General features: G+C 38.3%; 1 protein-coding gene and 1 long non-coding RNA gene across 4 annotated transcripts in view; one reads left to right on the top strand and one right to left on the bottom strand.

Annotated features, from left to right (window-relative positions):
* Positions 1-11,085, top strand: part of ARHGEF10 (Rho guanine nucleotide exchange factor 10) — a 114,058-nt gene extending 102,973 nt beyond the window's left edge. For both annotated transcript variants that reach the window (XM_062626221.1, XM_062626222.1), the window contains 2 exons: positions 5,103-5,225; positions 7,122-11,085. In XM_062626221.1, coding sequence (XP_062482205.1) covers positions 5,103-5,225; positions 7,122-7,636 — 638 coding nt within the window. In that variant the 3' untranslated portion in view covers positions 7,637-11,085. The remainder of the gene's footprint in view (positions 1-5,102; positions 5,226-7,121) is intronic.
* Positions 6,904-16,212, bottom strand: LOC134167509 (uncharacterized). 2 transcript variants are annotated; one of them, XR_009966206.1, is made up of 4 exons: positions 16,027-16,212; positions 15,595-15,774; positions 10,786-10,928; positions 6,904-7,184 (listed from the first exon to the last, which is right to left on the bottom strand). It is a non-coding gene; the product is annotated as an uncharacterized LOC134167509 (long non-coding RNA). The 2 variants fall into 2 exon arrangements; XR_009966207.1 differs by having other exon boundaries at positions 16,041-16,212.
* Between the last annotated feature and the right edge of the window lie 1,150 nt (positions 16,213-17,362).

The following is a 17,362-nucleotide window of genomic DNA, read 5'->3' as shown; positions in this document are numbered from 1 at the left end:
GACCTTTGGGAACTAAAAGCAGCCAAAAAATAAATCAAGGTCTGTGTAGTATATTCTGAGATATAAAAAAAAAAAAAAAAACAAAATCATCAAAAAAACCCCAAAGTGAAACAGAAAAGGAATTAAATAGACATGTATTTACAAGATGCATATTTGCCTTTACTGAGGACTTACAGAACTTTTATTTTTAAAGGAAACAGCTCTGCTAGTTTTCTGAAATCCGTCAGGAATTCTTTAATATGCAAAAAAAATAACAGACAAGTAAAAATTCAACTGCTATCAAAATGAAAGAGAAGAAATTGGTGTCAAAATATTGCTAAGAGTCTTAAAAGACTCTTGGTATAACTCCAAATAAGCTGGACTTATTTTGCCAAGATTTTAGTAGGGACAACACTATGTAATGTTGACCAGATAGGCCACTTGGAGATGTTGTTTGTGTCTTCATTTAAAGCAATGTAAATAAATAAGAGGAGTATCACTCGTTGAAGTTGATGGAATAATTTTGTTGTTATACAGTAGAAATAAAAAATCCTGTTGCTGTCAGGAATGGTTACTGTGAATTGCAGCTCTGTATTTAAAGGACAGCTGTACTAACTAATTAAGATAGAGGAGTAGGAGGTTCCCATAACCTTAGTAACTAGTCCTCATAGCATTAGATTTTCCTAGTTTTGCTCTTAGGAGAGGGCTGCTCTAAATACCACTGTCTGCTCTCCTTGTTGTAGAGGAGAGGAAGGAATTTACCTCTCCTCTTGAGGAAGAGAATCCCACAGGACAGAATCACAGAGGAATGAAGTGTAAGGGAAATGGCATGATTGTCCTTACAATTTGTCAAGGTTTAGTAATACAAAAAGCAGGCCTGTGTCTGGCAGAATCTTTTATCTGCTGGATGTAACTTTGTAAATCTGTGGCAGTCTACTTATGAAGAATGAAGCTGGAAGGGCTCTTGCTTTCTGGAGTTATGGGAAGTTTGTGTGTAGGAATGAAGGACTGGAAATTAAACCAGTGTCCTGGAGGTAACTGTGGGGTAGATATTTAGTCCAGAGCAGTCTGCAGTACCTTTACTTCATATATCATCAGAAATACTTTCTAATAATGTATAAGAAGCTCGTGTTCTGTAACAAAACGGCAAAAAAGAACAAATGCTATATGAGAAATGAAGAGAATGGTTAAAAGAGCAGTGTCATTGTTATCGGTCCAGGTAACAGTTTATTTTACTATTTAGTAAACAACAGTACAAGTGGCCAAGTGCAGCTCTCCTAGCTGAATAGACGGCATACTGAACAGCAGAAAAAAAAACCAAATCTATTAACATTTGAAGTCAAATATATCTACTAATGCAGTGTACTTCATTTGTAAAGCAAGTTTATGCTTCGTGTTTATGATCTTTTGTGATCTGTGGTTGAAATCTCCACAAAGGCAGCTTTTTGCTGCCTTTATCACAGTGCATCAAAACCAAAATCATGCTGTATATGAATAGGCTGCCCATTTGTTTTGTCGTAGTCACATTCAATATTTCGTTATTCAAGAACATCCTTGAACATGTTTTTTGTTTCAGCTTTAAGAGAGTTTGTCCTTTTAAAGTGTTTATTGTGACCTTGATACATATCATTTCATTGCTTGTATGGATGATGACAGGTTACTTTTTCAACGAAGAGGTCATTTCTGCTGAAGGTGCTGTATTCTGTTTATATCCATATATCCCCTAATGGTATATGTGTTTCCTGGAAACAGATGAGAAAGGCAAAGAAAATAAAGAAGTATCATTTCCTCTGCGTGGAAAACAAACTCTACTTTGAAGCTTACAGCTTGCTTTTGTCCCCACCCTACCAGATGTCAGACCATAAAATGCAGTGGGTTTATGATTTTACTACTGGGAAATGATAAAAATATTGGGGGAAACTTTAGGTCAGCCCAATTGATCTGTACAGTAGGCTTATTTTTTATATAGTAAACGCAGCATGGTCATGTAAGGGGGTATGCACCAGTATGCCCTTTTACCCACTTATGGCTGGCTTCAGAAGATCTATATGGGAACATATGAGGATTTACCCAGTCTGGTGGTGGTTGTAATTGAGACATGAGAAAGTTGAACAAAGAGCAAAACATAGGCAATAAAGCCATTTGTCCATGTATAAGTGTAATTGCTGGCTTTGTTCTTCCTAAAGTTGTTCTAGTCAGATCATTTGCAGCGTTTAACAGCTGTCTGCATTGGGACAATGTGATCTAAAAAGTGTCCTTTAAAGATTAGAGTATTTGATTAGGTTTGGCATTTAGGTTTAACATTTTCCCTTTTTGTTAATTTCTGTGCTTACTGTATAATGCATTCTGCAGAATTGGATTTTTTTTTTTCCGAATTTGAAATATATCAGAAAGTCACAAAAAACCCCAAACTAAAGAATATGATTTCAAACCTTGGCTAGCAGATAAATTAATATTTTGAACTAGTATTTCAGTATTTAAAAAAAAAATTAATTTTTTATATATATTTTTTAGTTGTTACATGCTATTTCAAAGTATATTTTCAGATGCAGATGTTTCCTGCCTTTCCAGGATTTCAAAGCAGGTGGTTTTTCTTTTGACCTCACTATAGATGGTTCATGCCTGCAGTTATGCTCAGTGTTTAAAATTCTAAGTTGCTGGCTGATAATTTGCTGTTTTCACCTATGGAAACAGCAATGCATATAACCAGTTTTACCTGGTAAAAATTATTGGTTAGAAGTTGCTTCAGGGTTGGAGTATGAAATAATGTATAAAATTTTACATTTTAAATGCCTAAAAAAGCATTAAAGATCTTTTGTTTTAAATTGTGAGCATCATGCTTCTGTGTGGGCTTTGAGAGGCAACAGTACAATTGGAGCTTTTGAAAAAAGCTTAAAAATTGTACTTTGATCTGTTTGTAGTTTGCAAAACAATCTTTAAGTAAAATGGAGTGAGAGTTAGGTAACCTGCAGTTACTTTGCACTTGCTGTGGCACTGGTTGTGGTAGAGGACTCGCATGTCATATGTAACTTGACCAAGCCTGAGCTCTAAACCATGGAATTCAGATGCCAGTTTTTGAAAACTCCCGTGTACAGAAGTGTTTGAGCATCACAGTTTGAACTCCTTTTGTGCTGAAGGAGGGAGTGCTTTTTGTGCCTTGTTTTGGAAACTAGATTAATCCCATTAATATCTTAAAAAATCCAAATTCCCCCCCCCAACCCCAACAAAATGAAACAAAAAACAAAAAACCCACACCAAAAACAAACCAAAAAGCCCCAAACACCCCCACAAATAAAAACCCACACCACACCAAATAGAACACCACCAAAAACAAAACAACCAACCAAAAGACCCCATCAAAAAGCAAATTCCAAACTTCGAAAGGCTTCTGATTTACTATAGACATAGACCATCGATGACTGTTTAGCTGAGGAGGAATGATGCAGTCCTTCCAGCATAAACACCTACAGTTTATGGAAAACAACATAGGTATCTGTGAAGGTCTGCATGAGCAGATGGAACCTCTTCAGCTTACTTGTGCTTGTTACACCTGCCGAGGGTGACTTAATCATCATGCCTTTAGAGTATTTTAGGATGTGGTTTTGAGTAGACAGAGCTGGGATTCCAAGTCTTGCCCTGCATGTGTATTTTACAACACACCATTGCTGGGTTAATTGTAAAGTTCTGTGAGGAAAAACTTGACCTGGTCTTTCTTCTGCTTTCCAGCTGAGTGCTTTGGGCTTCAGTCAAGCTGCTCCTCCCCTGCTTTCCCACTGGGTCTGTGATTCATATATTCTTGGATGTGATTTGGCTCAGCTTCAAGGAATGAGATGGAAAATGCATTTATTTCTGATACACCATAATTAAGGTCCTTTTCCAAAGTGTGGAACATGTGGGTTCATCCAAGTTGTATCAGATGTGGAATCCAAATGCCCTACTTACTGATGAAGTGATTAACAACTTGAAAGTTGTGGTGAAGATGGGAATGACTCCTCTCTTGCATGTAAAGTTAATCATAAATGCAAGAACATGCAGGGTTTGAAGTTGGAGGATTCCAGCAGAATTTAAATGCTCCTCCACATAAACTTAGGCCATGGCAAAAAGTTTGGGCAAGCTGTAGTTTCCATTTCTGAAACTTGTCAAGGCCATTTTGAAAATCCATCTGAACATATTTAGTAAGCATTGCAAGCAAAACCTTTGTTTTCGTTAGGAAAATAACAATCCTATAAATAATATATTGTAGAAAATCACAGAATCATAGAACAGTCTTGACTGGAAAGTTACTCTGGAGTTCATCTCATCCATCCTTCTTGAAGCAGGCCTGATTAGGTCTGGTTGTTCAAGGACTTGTCCCATCAAATTTTTAGTATCTTTGGATAGGATGGAGATTCCACAACCTCTGAGCAACGTGTTGCAGTATTTGACCACCCTTATAAAGAAGGAGCTTTTCCGTACTTGCAATCCAAATTTCCCACATTCCAAATTTGATCTGTCTGATTGGGTCACTGTGCACATCTGAATGGAATCTGTCTGTTTTCTGCACACCCTCCCATCACATAGGTGCAGACAGCACTTCTTTTAACTTTTCTTTGTACACTATGTGCTCCACTCTCCTTGCCTTGTTTGCCTTCCACTGGACTTTTTCCAGTATGCTGATGCCATTCTTGTATGGGGGACCCAAACTCAAACAGGGGGAGACAGGACTTGTGATACAGTTTCACAGAATAAAAACTAGGAGAAAAAAGTAATTGTGAACAGGTTTGAGTCTTGAGTATAATGTGTTATGGCAATATATTGTTGAGTACTGTGAAGTGAAATGCCTTTCAGTTTTATTACTGAGAATATACAAAGTCTATGTATAAAAGTGTACTTTTAAGAGTAATCTATGTCTACTTTTAGATACTGTGGTTTAGAGATTTAGGAAGAATATTTCAGAAATTTAATAGTATTTAAATTTTCATGTGTGTAAAGTTCTAATACCACAATCCAGCAAAATATTTCCCTTTTTGATAAGTGCTTTGCTGAATGAGAAGATGCAGCTGACTGTGTGTGTGTCTGAAGTGACTTTGATCTAGGCAAAGATTATTGCTCTAAGGTAACAGAGCACTTCCTGAACTCTGCAGGGCAGCAACGTATTTCTGTGACCAGCCTCCTGGTGTGCCATGGCTTATTGATGGTTGGAACAAACCTGGGTATAATAGTAGCGTTACCAGTGCCACGCTTGCAGGGGATTCCCAAAGTAACTGGTGAGTGAAATTTTCAAACAGATCAAGTCCAGTGGTTTTATACTTAAGATTTATTTTCTCTTCTGACAGTAGTTTAAGTAAACCTACCAAATTGTCTGCATTGTTTAGATATATATCTGAGCTTTGTGATGAAATGATATTTGTTGTTCTTCCTGAGCTTTGCAGTATACCCAGACACTTGTCTAGTTTTGTCTCAGTTGTTTGAGCCGGAGCAACTGTTTTTCTTTAGGGCATAAGAATAGGATAGGCATTAATCCTGATGGAGTACAGTCAAATATATGGGGATGAAAAGAGAATGCAAATAACCTTTCTTCCAGAATTGGGGAAAATAGATGCATTAGGTTTAGAGACACAGATGCTGAAAACATAGTGTGTTGTCTAGCTGTTTATTCAGTAAACTGGTTTTATGCCCTTTCTCCCCAGACAGGAGATCTGTAATATATAAGAATATATCTTTCATTTTTATGACAATGATCAAGATTTTTGTGTTTTGGAGAGTTGAGTTACTTCATATTACTGCATTTGAAATACAAATGCATGAATGCTGCTGTATGACTTTGCAAATGTTTAAGGTACTAGGAGAAGCAGGATTTTAGATGTCTGGTTAGTAGGGGCTTTGCACCAGTGTTTTGGATGTTTAGGGTTCGCAGTTCTGCTCAAGCTTTGCACTGTGGTGGGAAGCTGGCAGGTTTTGAGGCAAGCTGTCTGAAACTTCTTTGGAGAGAGGGTAGAGCTTATGTAACTTTGCAAAATGAAAACTAAATCCTCTGTGTTCAGCAAAATATGCAGTGATAATCCAGTATGACACAGGATAAATGTGGAACCTATGTTAGTTGAAAATAAATGCAATACAAGAAAATGCATAGTTGCAGAATCAGAAAATCTGTCATTTTATTCTTTCATTGTCTATTTTCATTGTTGTGGTTTGTATCATCTGTATGTTCTTGCATTTATTTTGGATTAAAATTTGTCATATTTCACAGATCCATCAACGTTACATTTAGAGATCTGTTTTTATACTCTTTGATATTGTGTTTGGAATTTGAACTGAAAAATTGTGAATTTTTCCAGTTTTGCTTCCAATAGTGATAATTCATCTTTATATCATTGCACTTCCCATAAAAGCAGGATATGTTTTATTACATCCTGGACTGCATTAGGGAGTTAGGGATGGACAGAGTGATTTGTAGGGTTATGGGGTTTTCCCTTTGATAGCCTAGCTCTTTCCCATATTGTAGCTATTTTTGTAGAATCCCACTTTTTTTCCTCTTCTTTTCTGCTGTAAAAGCCACACATACTGATATTGTTATAGCTTCTGAATTTGGCCATACACAATTTGGGGGGTTTATACATTTTAATGATTTGCACAGTGTAAATCTTCCTTGGACCACAAACATCCCACTGTTTAAATACTTTTTTTTTTTTAAAAAAAAAGGGGGAAAAAATAATGGTTTGGTCATTTCCTTATGAATCTGACATGGTAACTAGACAGCCATTTCGAGGATGAGTTTTAATTCCTGCTGCATAGTGTGGAGGGGTCTGTTACAGTGAAACAGGTGTTCCTCTCTATTTCGGAGAGGTACAGAGGGACAAGAGGATTAATTAAAAAACACGGATTACTGGAGAAAACTCAGTCTTACATTTGTGAGAACAGAGCACAAAAGTAAGTCAAATTAAATTTATAACGCCATGTTTCAGGTGATTTACTAGTACAGTCCTAAATCACTTGTGGTACATTAAATTACTTTTTTTGTGCTTATTTTTTCCAGTAAATTGTGTACACACAAGGCAGAATAGGGTTTTAAGAGTTACGCTATTCTGAGAAAATTTCACTAATCATGGTGAAACAATGTGCTAAAATAATGTTCTTTAATTGTCTTTCTCTTTTGGCTTCAGGAAGAGGAATAGTGTCGTATCATGCACACAATGGTCCAGTCAAGTTTCTTGTAACGGCTGCATCTCTAAACAAGAAGAACAGAAACAAATCGCGGAACAGCCTGCCTTCTGGCTCCGAACCTAAAGAGGATGACCAAAAGAACGTTCTGCACAATGAAAGACTAGGTTCTTCCCTTAGTAATGCCCATGACACGGCAATTTGGCTGGGGGGTTCAGTAGGATCCATTGCACAAAAAAGTGACTTGTCATCATCTTCTGGATCCCTTACGATGTCTCATGGATCAAGTTCCCTAGAACACAGGCCAGAAGACAGTAACATTTATGAGCTTTTGAAAGATCAAAATATCTCATTTAAAAGTAAAAGACAGAGATCCAAAAAAATGAAAGCAAGTTCAGTATTAGTCATTTCTGGTGGCCAAGGACACAGAAGAGTGAACAAGAAGACCAAGCAGCAGCGACAAGATGAACTAGTGTCTTCAGTGATGGTCTGGCAAGTCCCACTATTAAATATCTAATTGAACTAAATCCAAGACACCTTCTGCTGTTAAAAAAAATCTGATATCCTTTTACAGCAGATGCCAGCTTAGGACCCAAATGGATAGACTTTATGCACCTGGAAGCAATTTCAGCAGGCTGTGATCACAGGATTAAGAGTTGCAAGATAGTCTTTACATACTTAGAATATTCTGCAGTATTAAGGTATCGGAAAATGTTCAGCAATTGATGCTGTCCTTGATACTCAGAACAAAAAGGATCTGTTAGACACTTTTAAATGGTTTTAGAATCTGTACCTTATTTATATTCACATTTATAAATATCATAATTATGTTCTATAGCACTTAGAGAAGGCAAGGAACACATGCCATGTCTCATGCAGGTTTTTGCCGATGTAAATCAGCTGTTGTTTCATTTTCCAATTTGGCATATTGCATGGACTGTAGATTTTAACAAATTAGCAAATATTTTTAAACAATAAATAGTCTAATGCAAGCTAATAATAATTTGGTAATTACTAGAATAGTTTGTAACATTGTATCAAAAGCAGAGTTTGGTCTGGACAAAAGCAGTTATATTAATTGATTGGTATTTGTTTATTTCAACATAGAAAATAGATTTTAATTATTATTAATATTTCTAATGCTCAGTATTATTAAAAATGTTGCAGTACAAAATGCAAATGCATGTTCTTGGTAGGTGCAATGTATCTGTGACTCACCTTCATTACACAGAGAAAGTTCAAAAGATGCTATGGCTTACAGAAAACAGAAAATACAGGTACAGGGCCACTGTGCATTGTAGTGCTGTTAACACATTCTCCCCGGCAACTCAGTACCAAAGCTAGACATGGACTATGCCATTTTTAAGGCAGATGCACATCCAGTAAATTAATAATGAAATTGTTAACTGGGGAGAAAGATACTAATATTGGAATATCTATAGGAAGTACAGGGTAATTACTGTGGGTGTAGGCCCTACATCAATTGATTTGTGCTGTGTCCTCAGGCAAACGCCAGTCAAATAATGTCACAGCACAACAGCAGAGATATGGTCATATCTTAGTGGTGGTCACCTCTTTCCAGACAGAGTTTCAGCAAAATGTGGTCATGTAAATAGATATTGTGAAAATAGCATGCACAGCTTCATTCACTCAGCTGAGGAAGCAGTTGCTTTGGTAGTGTTAGAGGGCTGAGTTCTAAAAAGAGACCTAATTGTCATTTCTTAATGAATCGATGTATTTCCAAAAGAAACTCTGAATTTGGGATTCCTACAGAAATTGCTTTTTGCGCTACTGACTGCACATGTGAAATACAAGACAAAGCTTTCAGCTCACAAAGATGTTGTGATGAGACACATCCTGCAGTCAAAATATGTTTAATACAGATAACATGTTGAATTGAGTCACTGGAAACATACTTTTCCCTCATCAATAGACTGAAAAATGCAGAGAAATGAGGATGATTAAGTTTCCGCTGAATATGTGAAGAACTCTAATACTGCCCAACAGTAAAATGCAAATTAAATATATCTGAAGCAGAACATTTGTCAGATATATGTAATGAGTGGAATCAAGTAAAACTTCTGGGTGCTTTGCTACCGTAATTATTCCATATCCCGTTAAGGAAAGTTACTTGGTACCACTGAAATTATTTCTGCTACTTCTAGAACAAGCTCCTTGGTTCCACCATGTTTTGTTTCAATCTGCCTAGTTTAAATCAACATCAAACATAATTAGAGTGCTTCCCAGCATGAGACAGTTCAGGGTAAACAGTACTAGAGACTGAATTATTTTGTTTGATATGAGAAAAAGTTTTGGTTGGGTTGGGGGTTTTTTGAGGGGGGTTTGGTTTTTTTTTTTTGTGTTTTTTTTTTATAGTGTTTTTTACTATTAAGTGTTGCTGAAATTTATTTTCTTTATTTTGCAGCAGATTTGTGTATATCTTAAATTTTCAGTCTGTTTGCTCTAATAAGCAAACTTCTACCAAGGTGACCCCAAAATCACTGGCTGGGCTGATTTAGTAAGTTTGACAGAACACCAGAGTAAGGTCAGGTCTTCCTGCCATCTGCCAACTAGTACATGGGACAGAGGGAATGCCAGCACAATCAGTCTTTGCCTTCTAGGTGGCACCAAGACAGGCATTTCAAATATCAGATCAGCACCCTGGTTTCATCTTAGAGGTTTTACCCACACCCTACATTCCTATGAGAACAGGTTTCTTGAGCCATAATAGCACAAATTTCAATGAGTCATGAAGGACACTTGTTACAGATGGGATTGTAGGCTTAGGGTCTTCATTATTGTTTTGTGCTTTTATTCTGTGTCTTTTGCTGTGTATCTTGCGACTTCAGTTGGGTATTGTCAGTGTTAGCATGGGCTTAGGATTGGCATGAGTCCTGGTGCAAGAAAAAAAAATAAATAGGGCAGAGTGCCTCTAAGCCAGGCAGCTGGCAACATTTCCCCAAACTTTTCCTCTTCTCCCTGGCTTACTGCCTGGGCTTGCCCAGTTTGAGGGATTAAGGCCAGTTGCATTTTTTACGCTCTTCCATAGCTATGGCCCTGGGAGCTGCTCTTTGCCCACCGTGTGGAAGTACTACCTTGTACAGTTTAATGTATGTATATTGAAAAACAAGTTAAAAGATTCTTCTGTGTATAAAGCATATATAACCTAGTATCCCTTTGCTACACTGCAGTAAAAAGACCATAGTTTTTTTTCTGTATGCTTCTTGGACGTGGGATTCCACATCTGTGCCTTTGGGACTACTCTTGCGGATCTTTAGGAGCAATAAGCAGAGTCCACCATACATTCAACTGGAAATACATACATGGCATTATTACAGGATCTGCTAGGAGTAACACATGAGAGTTTTAACGTGAAATTCATCCTATCTACTGGCTGAAATGTAAATTTCTTCAGTTTTATCAATAACAGTAGAAACAAAGTATAAATCTGCTCCTCTGTTGCCAGTATGACTTCAGTAAGAGCAGAACTGGGTCCCCCATTTACATTATGCCATTTTGAAAATATGTATCTACTTATCTTACCTGTGAAGCAAAACAGAAGCTGTATGTCTTTATAAATATACATTGACATGAACTAGATTTTTAGTAACTAACTGAGCACAAGGTGCAATGTTTATTTTCTAATACTTAGCTAACTGGTGTTACCTTATTATGGAAACAGGCAGGAACCAAAGTTTCTCTTACAGCTGGCGAATAGTCCTTATAGCTGTTGTAGACTGTGCTGCTAAATAGGTTGGATTTTGCTTTCCGATACTGCTTTTCTAGATAAATAGAAGTTATAGAAAATACTAGGAAAAGAGGGGAGCAAGTGTAACCACTATGGTATCTATATATGTTTTCTAACACATAATAATGTCTTTTATAACATCAGCCATACAACTTGTGTATTTATGTTCAAAGTATAAACTGAGAGAAATGTTTAATAAAAGATGTGATAAAAATTAACTTCAGAAATACATTTCTTGGGTCACCGTTTTAACTAGGAGACTAGAATTTGTACCATGCGTTAATGAATAACATACATATTAATGGACTCATGAAAGGGAAAATAGGTATGTGATTAGGACAACGAGGATGTATCTTTTTAGGTTTTTAGTTTCTACAATTTAAATGCCAGCAAATGGAATTTCTCAAAATGATTCAGTCTCTTAGAATAAGTTTGACCGGTGTATCAGTGTACCCAAATAATGTTTAAGCAGTAGAATTTCTACTGTGCAGTCTACATTGAATTTGGGCAGCATGTATGATGCATAAAAATGAGAGGAATTAATATTCCAAGTGAGTGTAATACAGCAGAGTGTTAACAGAGGAAATTAATTTTCAGTTGCTAACTGGCAATTCTTTCTAATTAATCTGCCCTAAAGAGTATATACAGAGCCCCATGACTGTGTTTAAATATGGAGACTTGTATTCATCAGAGTCAGCAATAGCCTTTTTGCATGTACCTGCACTTTTATAAACAAACAAGAAGAATTACTGATTGTGCATGGTTGCTAGTGAGGCCTGCCTTTTTGTTCCCATTCTTACACATCTCTTCAATATATGGTTCTGAAAAATGTCAGATCACAAGAGTGCAGGATAGTGTATGTTCATGCATCTGAAGACAGATTCTGTCCCACAGGGAATTTACTGCTCATTATTTATGGGTTTGAGGCTGAGAGCTAAACATTGCCCATTGGAGAGAAAACAGTATTGAGAAGTATTTCCTGAACTACGCTTCTGTGCTTAAACTTCAATGTTCCTCCTCCTGTTTAATTTTCTGAGCACGTAAAGACAAATAGTTTTTTGTAAAATGCATTTGGGGGAAAAATCTGTGGTTTGAAAGGTGCAGCTATATTGGAGGGCTCTGTAAGAGTTCATCTGTATTGCAATGAGTGATACCATGGAGTTGATATAGTATTTTTAGATTGCTTTATATATATTCATAGTAATAATACTTCACATAATAGTCCTGTTAGGCAGATTAATATAATCTGTAGCTAGGAAGAAGCAGAGTTGAAGAATGTTTGCCTGACTTGAAGCTGCATTATGACTCTGTGAAAGTACACAGATTAAAGCCACTACTGCTCTTTAAGCCCATGATTAGCCCTTTAAACTGCCTCCTTCTTGCAGGCATCCTGTGCGCGTGGTTGTTGAGACTGTGCTAGTGAACTGGCCAGGAGTAGGGCAGCAACAGGAGCACTGATCTATGATCATAGTCAGTAGCTGGCTGTCTGGAACTCAGCCTGGTCTGGGCTGCTCCCATCAGACAGCACTGACAAGGCTGCTTATCTGGGATATTTTGGGTACTGATTAACAACAAGAATGTAAAATGTGTGGTCCCACTTGCATAATAGGCTCTTTGCCTCTGGAGTCTTGATGCTAATGTGGCCTGACATGTATCTATACAAGCTACTTCATATGGGAAGGTTGCCAGCAGTCTAGAACTTGAGACCAGTCTCTTACGGTCAGGAGACAGAAATACATATGAGCATAGACTTGATACCAGTACATACGTGTGCCAGTGGCTGGGATGAGGAGTCTTCTTGTTACTCTGTGATAGTTCAGCTGCATGCACCATGCCACAGCTCAAAATTCTGGTTTATTTATAGTTGTATGTAGAATCTACATCCCATTTCCGCACAAATGTGGATCTATCTGCTATTGATTTAAGAAGTCTAGCTCAATATCTTTTCCCAATTGGTTTATATGCTGCTGCCTTGTACTTGTGCTTACTTGATCCTAGGGTTTTTCCTGAAAGGCCTGCCTGGCTACCAAACTGCCAGAAACACTCTTTGTCTCCTAAAAGAAAGAATCAAAATAGCAACACTGAAGCAACTTCAGATGAAAGGTTCTGAAAATTTCCTAGGCAAATGAGGATTTACTGTGTGCCTCCATTTGAAATGCAACAATGTCGATGTATGACCGAAAACACCTCAAGTGCATTGGCCAAGCTCCATAAACCACATTGTAAAGGCAGTTAGTCTTTCACAGCATGACCTTCAAAGGCGTTCAAAGAGAATTTTCTTTTTCCTCCAGCAAAACAGGCCTTGACAGCAGAACTGCAAGTTCTCGTGTTGTATATATTATACTCCAGGGATAATCATGGTTATTATTAACGTGTGTCCCAACCTGGAAGATGAGTGAGAACACCTAGGATTAAAATGGCACACCTTGGGGGAGCTGAAATCATTGTAAGAATTCACTGGAAATACGATTTAAGGAGTATTTTGACATCAAAAGATTCAGGTGAGCCTCCAGCGAAGTTTTATCAAGCACCAACATACCTAATTTCCACTAAAACCTCTACATGCCCAAATGAAGATAAAAAGAAAGGTTTTGAATTCAAGAAACCATTTACAGCTTTGCTACGGTTACAGAATTTTAATTTTGCTTTCTATTATTCCACGTTGGAGAGAAATTCTAGGGGTTTCACCTTAAGCATCAGGGTTGCCTTGAATTTTGGCACAAAAAAATGCATTGACCCATGACTTCCAAAGCAAAAGGCAGAAGTTGTTTCCTGTGGGCTTTTCTGATTTGTTCTTTCTGTGTGCATTTCAGGTTGCAGAATGTGCCTCTCAGACTGCACTAAATGCTTTTTTAATGTTCCCTTACTGAAGAGGTTTGTTTTGTTGTGTTTTTTATATTCTTTTTCTGGAGAGTTGGGTAGTAGAGACTACATGCATTAATGAGGATTACCCCTAGTTTGGACAAGATTTGTAAACACAGCTTCTCTGCAATGTTGCTTAGAGCAGTCTCTGATGCCCTTAATCCTGATCACAAGCAACTGACACTGTCAGTTAACTTAAGCTGCTTCTACACTGCTGAACTCAAGAGCACTTGGAATGTTCCTGACGCACATCCAGAGGCTCTGTCAGGTGAGATCCGTGTGCTAGTCCATGCCCTGCACAAACCCTGCTGTCTGGGCACACAAAGGTGGCTATAGCCTACACCTGTACACGAGGAGGTCTCATTGTCACACCAGTATTCTGGGAGAAATGTGCTGATGACAAGGTGTTTTGCTCACAATTCATAGTCATGGATGCATGTTGATGAGACAGGTGGTGGGACAACCCATGGCTGGTTATGGCTGGATAATCTCAGAGCACTGTACAGAGCAAGGGTTTGTTTTTATTCTCTTCTTCAAATTCTTTGGGGTTTTATTATTTGTTTTGGGAATTATCTGCTACAAGCTGATAATGCCCCTGATGCAACCAGCTCTTTCCATTCAGTTCTACTATTTGGGTATTTTACAGGGATGTGTGAAAACTAACGCACAGACAGATCAGCCAGGGTTAGCATTGGGTGTACACAACATAGCCTACCTAACACACCTACAGCATATATGGTTTTTGTATTGCAAATACACAAGTAGTTTAGGCATCTTTGGCTACTCAGCAGAAATACAATAACCATTTTGTCTGTGCAGCAATAGCATCAAAACAATTCTTGAGGATGTTGTGTTATAATACCAAAAAGCATTTTATGTAGGAGTGTTCAGCTGTCAAACACAGCGTGAGCAAAATGACTTGGGTTTTCTGTTTGTGCTTTTTGTTGCCTTTTTTTGTTTTGTTTTGGGGGTTTTTGTTTTTTTTTTTGTTGTTGTTGTTTTTGTTTGTTTGCTTTGCTTTTTTGTTGATTTTTTTGTTGTTGTTGTTGTTGTTGGTTTGCTTTTGGGTTGTTTTTTTTTATTTTGACTTTTGGACATGGACCTGAGCTCCAGCTACTGCAGGAACCACCACCACCAGCTACTGCCACTATGTGTCTGATCCTCTGGTATGCACAGGTGGAATGCTATGGAGTTTCATCTATGCCAGTTTCAGAATTTTGATGCTGCAATGTTTATATTTTTCTAAGACAGCCTTGTGCCAATCTAAATCACAAAAGAATAGCTTACCAACAGCTATGCATCTGCATAGACACTGGCAGCAAGTCTAGATTGTGTAGGCACACAAGTCCTACCTCGTGTGCTAGACATGTGCCCACTGGACTCAGTGAGTGAAGGCTGCAAAGTCCACCTAACTGCCCGGGTAAATAACTGAGCATGGCACCATCCTCAGCTCCATGCTGCCATGGGTACACTACCTGCACAGTTCTACCTTGCTTGCTTGCTTGTAAAAGCTACCCTGCATATCCCTGTGTGAGCTATGTTCTGAGCCCATTATCTAGGAAGGTTTAAAGCCTCTTGGTCCATAGGGTATGGGTTGAGTGTTTCATTTGGGTGAAATAACAATTTTGTTAAACGATTCCTAACCCTCTTAAACAAGAAATTCTGTAGCTTCACTTGACAAGAATCAACCCCCTGAGACTAGGCTAATTAATTTTTAATGTGATCTGCTGGCAAATTTTACTGAGGAGCAGAGAATTTGCTCCAGCTACCAGGTAGGCCAGACCTACAGAACAGCCTCAGAGCTGGGAATCGGAGCAATGAAGCTGCTACTGCAACCAATGGGAGGAAGAAAAGAAAAGCAGTACCTCTCCCAAGAAGAGCAGAACCCTGCTAAGCGCTGAGGAGATGTACATCTCTCTGGCTCAGGATGCCATTTGGTGTCCCTATCATGAGAATGGCATTCTGCTTTACTGTCCATTTCAGCATCAGAGTCATCACAGTCTGACATCTTCTAGGAAGCAGAAATTCCAAATCTTTTGTTTTGCCTGATTTAGATTGAACAGACAGAAAGGTGTAAGATGAAAAAACATTGCTATTCATATTTCTTCATCTGGATTTTATTATTTTTCTTTTACCAGAGAAACATCTGATAATTTTTTTTTTGTTCCAAACTGTAATCCCTTTTTAATATTGAGCATTTCTCCTGGTATGTGAAAGACAGGATGGGCTGTGTGTGACTGGGCAGGAACTAAGGTTTCTGGGACAAAGAAAACACTCCCCTTCCTGCTTTTATTCACCTCACTGTGCTCACCACTCTTCTGTTGTTGCTCCTGGCTAATTGCCCCTTGCAGAACACAGGTATCTTAGCAAGTGTTGATGGCCAGTAGCAGCAGTTAAAAGCAGTTAGTCCCTCTGAATATTCTTCATGCTGGCTGGGCTACAGAAACACAAGACAGACACCAAATTGTGTATTAGGTAAGCTGTGTGATTACCCGATTTCTTTAGGACAGGTCTGGGACAATCATTCTACAGCTGTCTGTAGCTACACCAGTCTGACTTTACAGCTAATGGAAAGAAACAAGGAATATCAAAGGATGATTTACCTCATCCTAAGATAAGGTGTCTAAGATCGGTGAGAAAACTGCCCTCCAGACAGGGTTATTCATTTTACATTAATTATAAATGGAGCTTCAGGGAACTCGAGTTAAGTAGGGAATCTGAACTAGAACTGAGATGATTTCTACAACAGGTATCCCAGTTTTTAGCATCATCTCCAGTTCTACTGAAAACTGAAAGGCTAGTTGATGAGCAGCCTTGTCCTTCACAGGTTTCCCACGGAGCAGTATTTCAGAGAAATTGTGCTAATAGGTCAGCAACTTGTGTTTTTACTGACTGTGTTTTTACTGAAAGGTTTGATGACAAAGGGTTATAGGGTACCAGAAAGAAACTTAAGAGGGGGTGCAGCACACTGAGGCTCACAAAGGTAGGGAATCACTGCCCAAAGTTAAACTTTGAGAAAGCAGAACTGAGGTCATTTTGCCCACTCTGCTTCTAGCTGTGTCCAGTGAGGGCAGAGGATAAAGTCTGCAACAGCTGACTGCTAAATGACTTCTCAGGCTAGGACATCCATGGAGCCTGGATTCTGTGTAGGTCTTTTACTGGCTCCAGCCACAGGGGCAAGTATGGCCTCTAAACACACAGTGTGCTGCTTCTTATCCACCATTGACTTCCAATCCTTTACAGAAACTGTAGCTCAGACACCTCTGTGTACACATGGACTAAAATGTGATGTGCCAGTTAAACCCAAAGAGGAGCTAAGCAAATCTGTCTGTGCTGAAAATCATCATATATTCAGAAAGCATGAGTCAGAACAATCTCAAATGGTCTCAGATATGATAATGCTGCTACAGTCACATAACTCTTGGCAGTCAGAGTTCTGAACAGAAGTCAGGCACCTCAAGGGGACATGATCCTCCACAGAGGAATAGAACAACAGGGATTTTTAAAGCGAAAATAATTTCCCAGACCTGTATCAGTTGCCTAATTTCAGTGTCATCTTGAAATATATGGTATTTAAAGTAACATGGAACAGCAGGAAGATTAGTTCCTGATGTCAGGAGAGAAGAATTATTT

Source organism: Pezoporus occidentalis, unplaced genomic scaffold (assembly GCF_034315485.1).
Source record: "Pezoporus occidentalis ecotype Australia unplaced genomic scaffold, CSIRO_AGI_Poc_V1 ctg29, whole genome shotgun sequence".
In the NCBI taxonomy this organism is placed as follows: domain Eukaryota; kingdom Metazoa; phylum Chordata; class Aves; order Psittaciformes; family Psittacidae; genus Pezoporus; species Pezoporus occidentalis.
The sequence above is the reverse complement of the archived record's forward strand: the minus strand, read 5'-3'. Positions and strand labels throughout refer to the sequence as shown.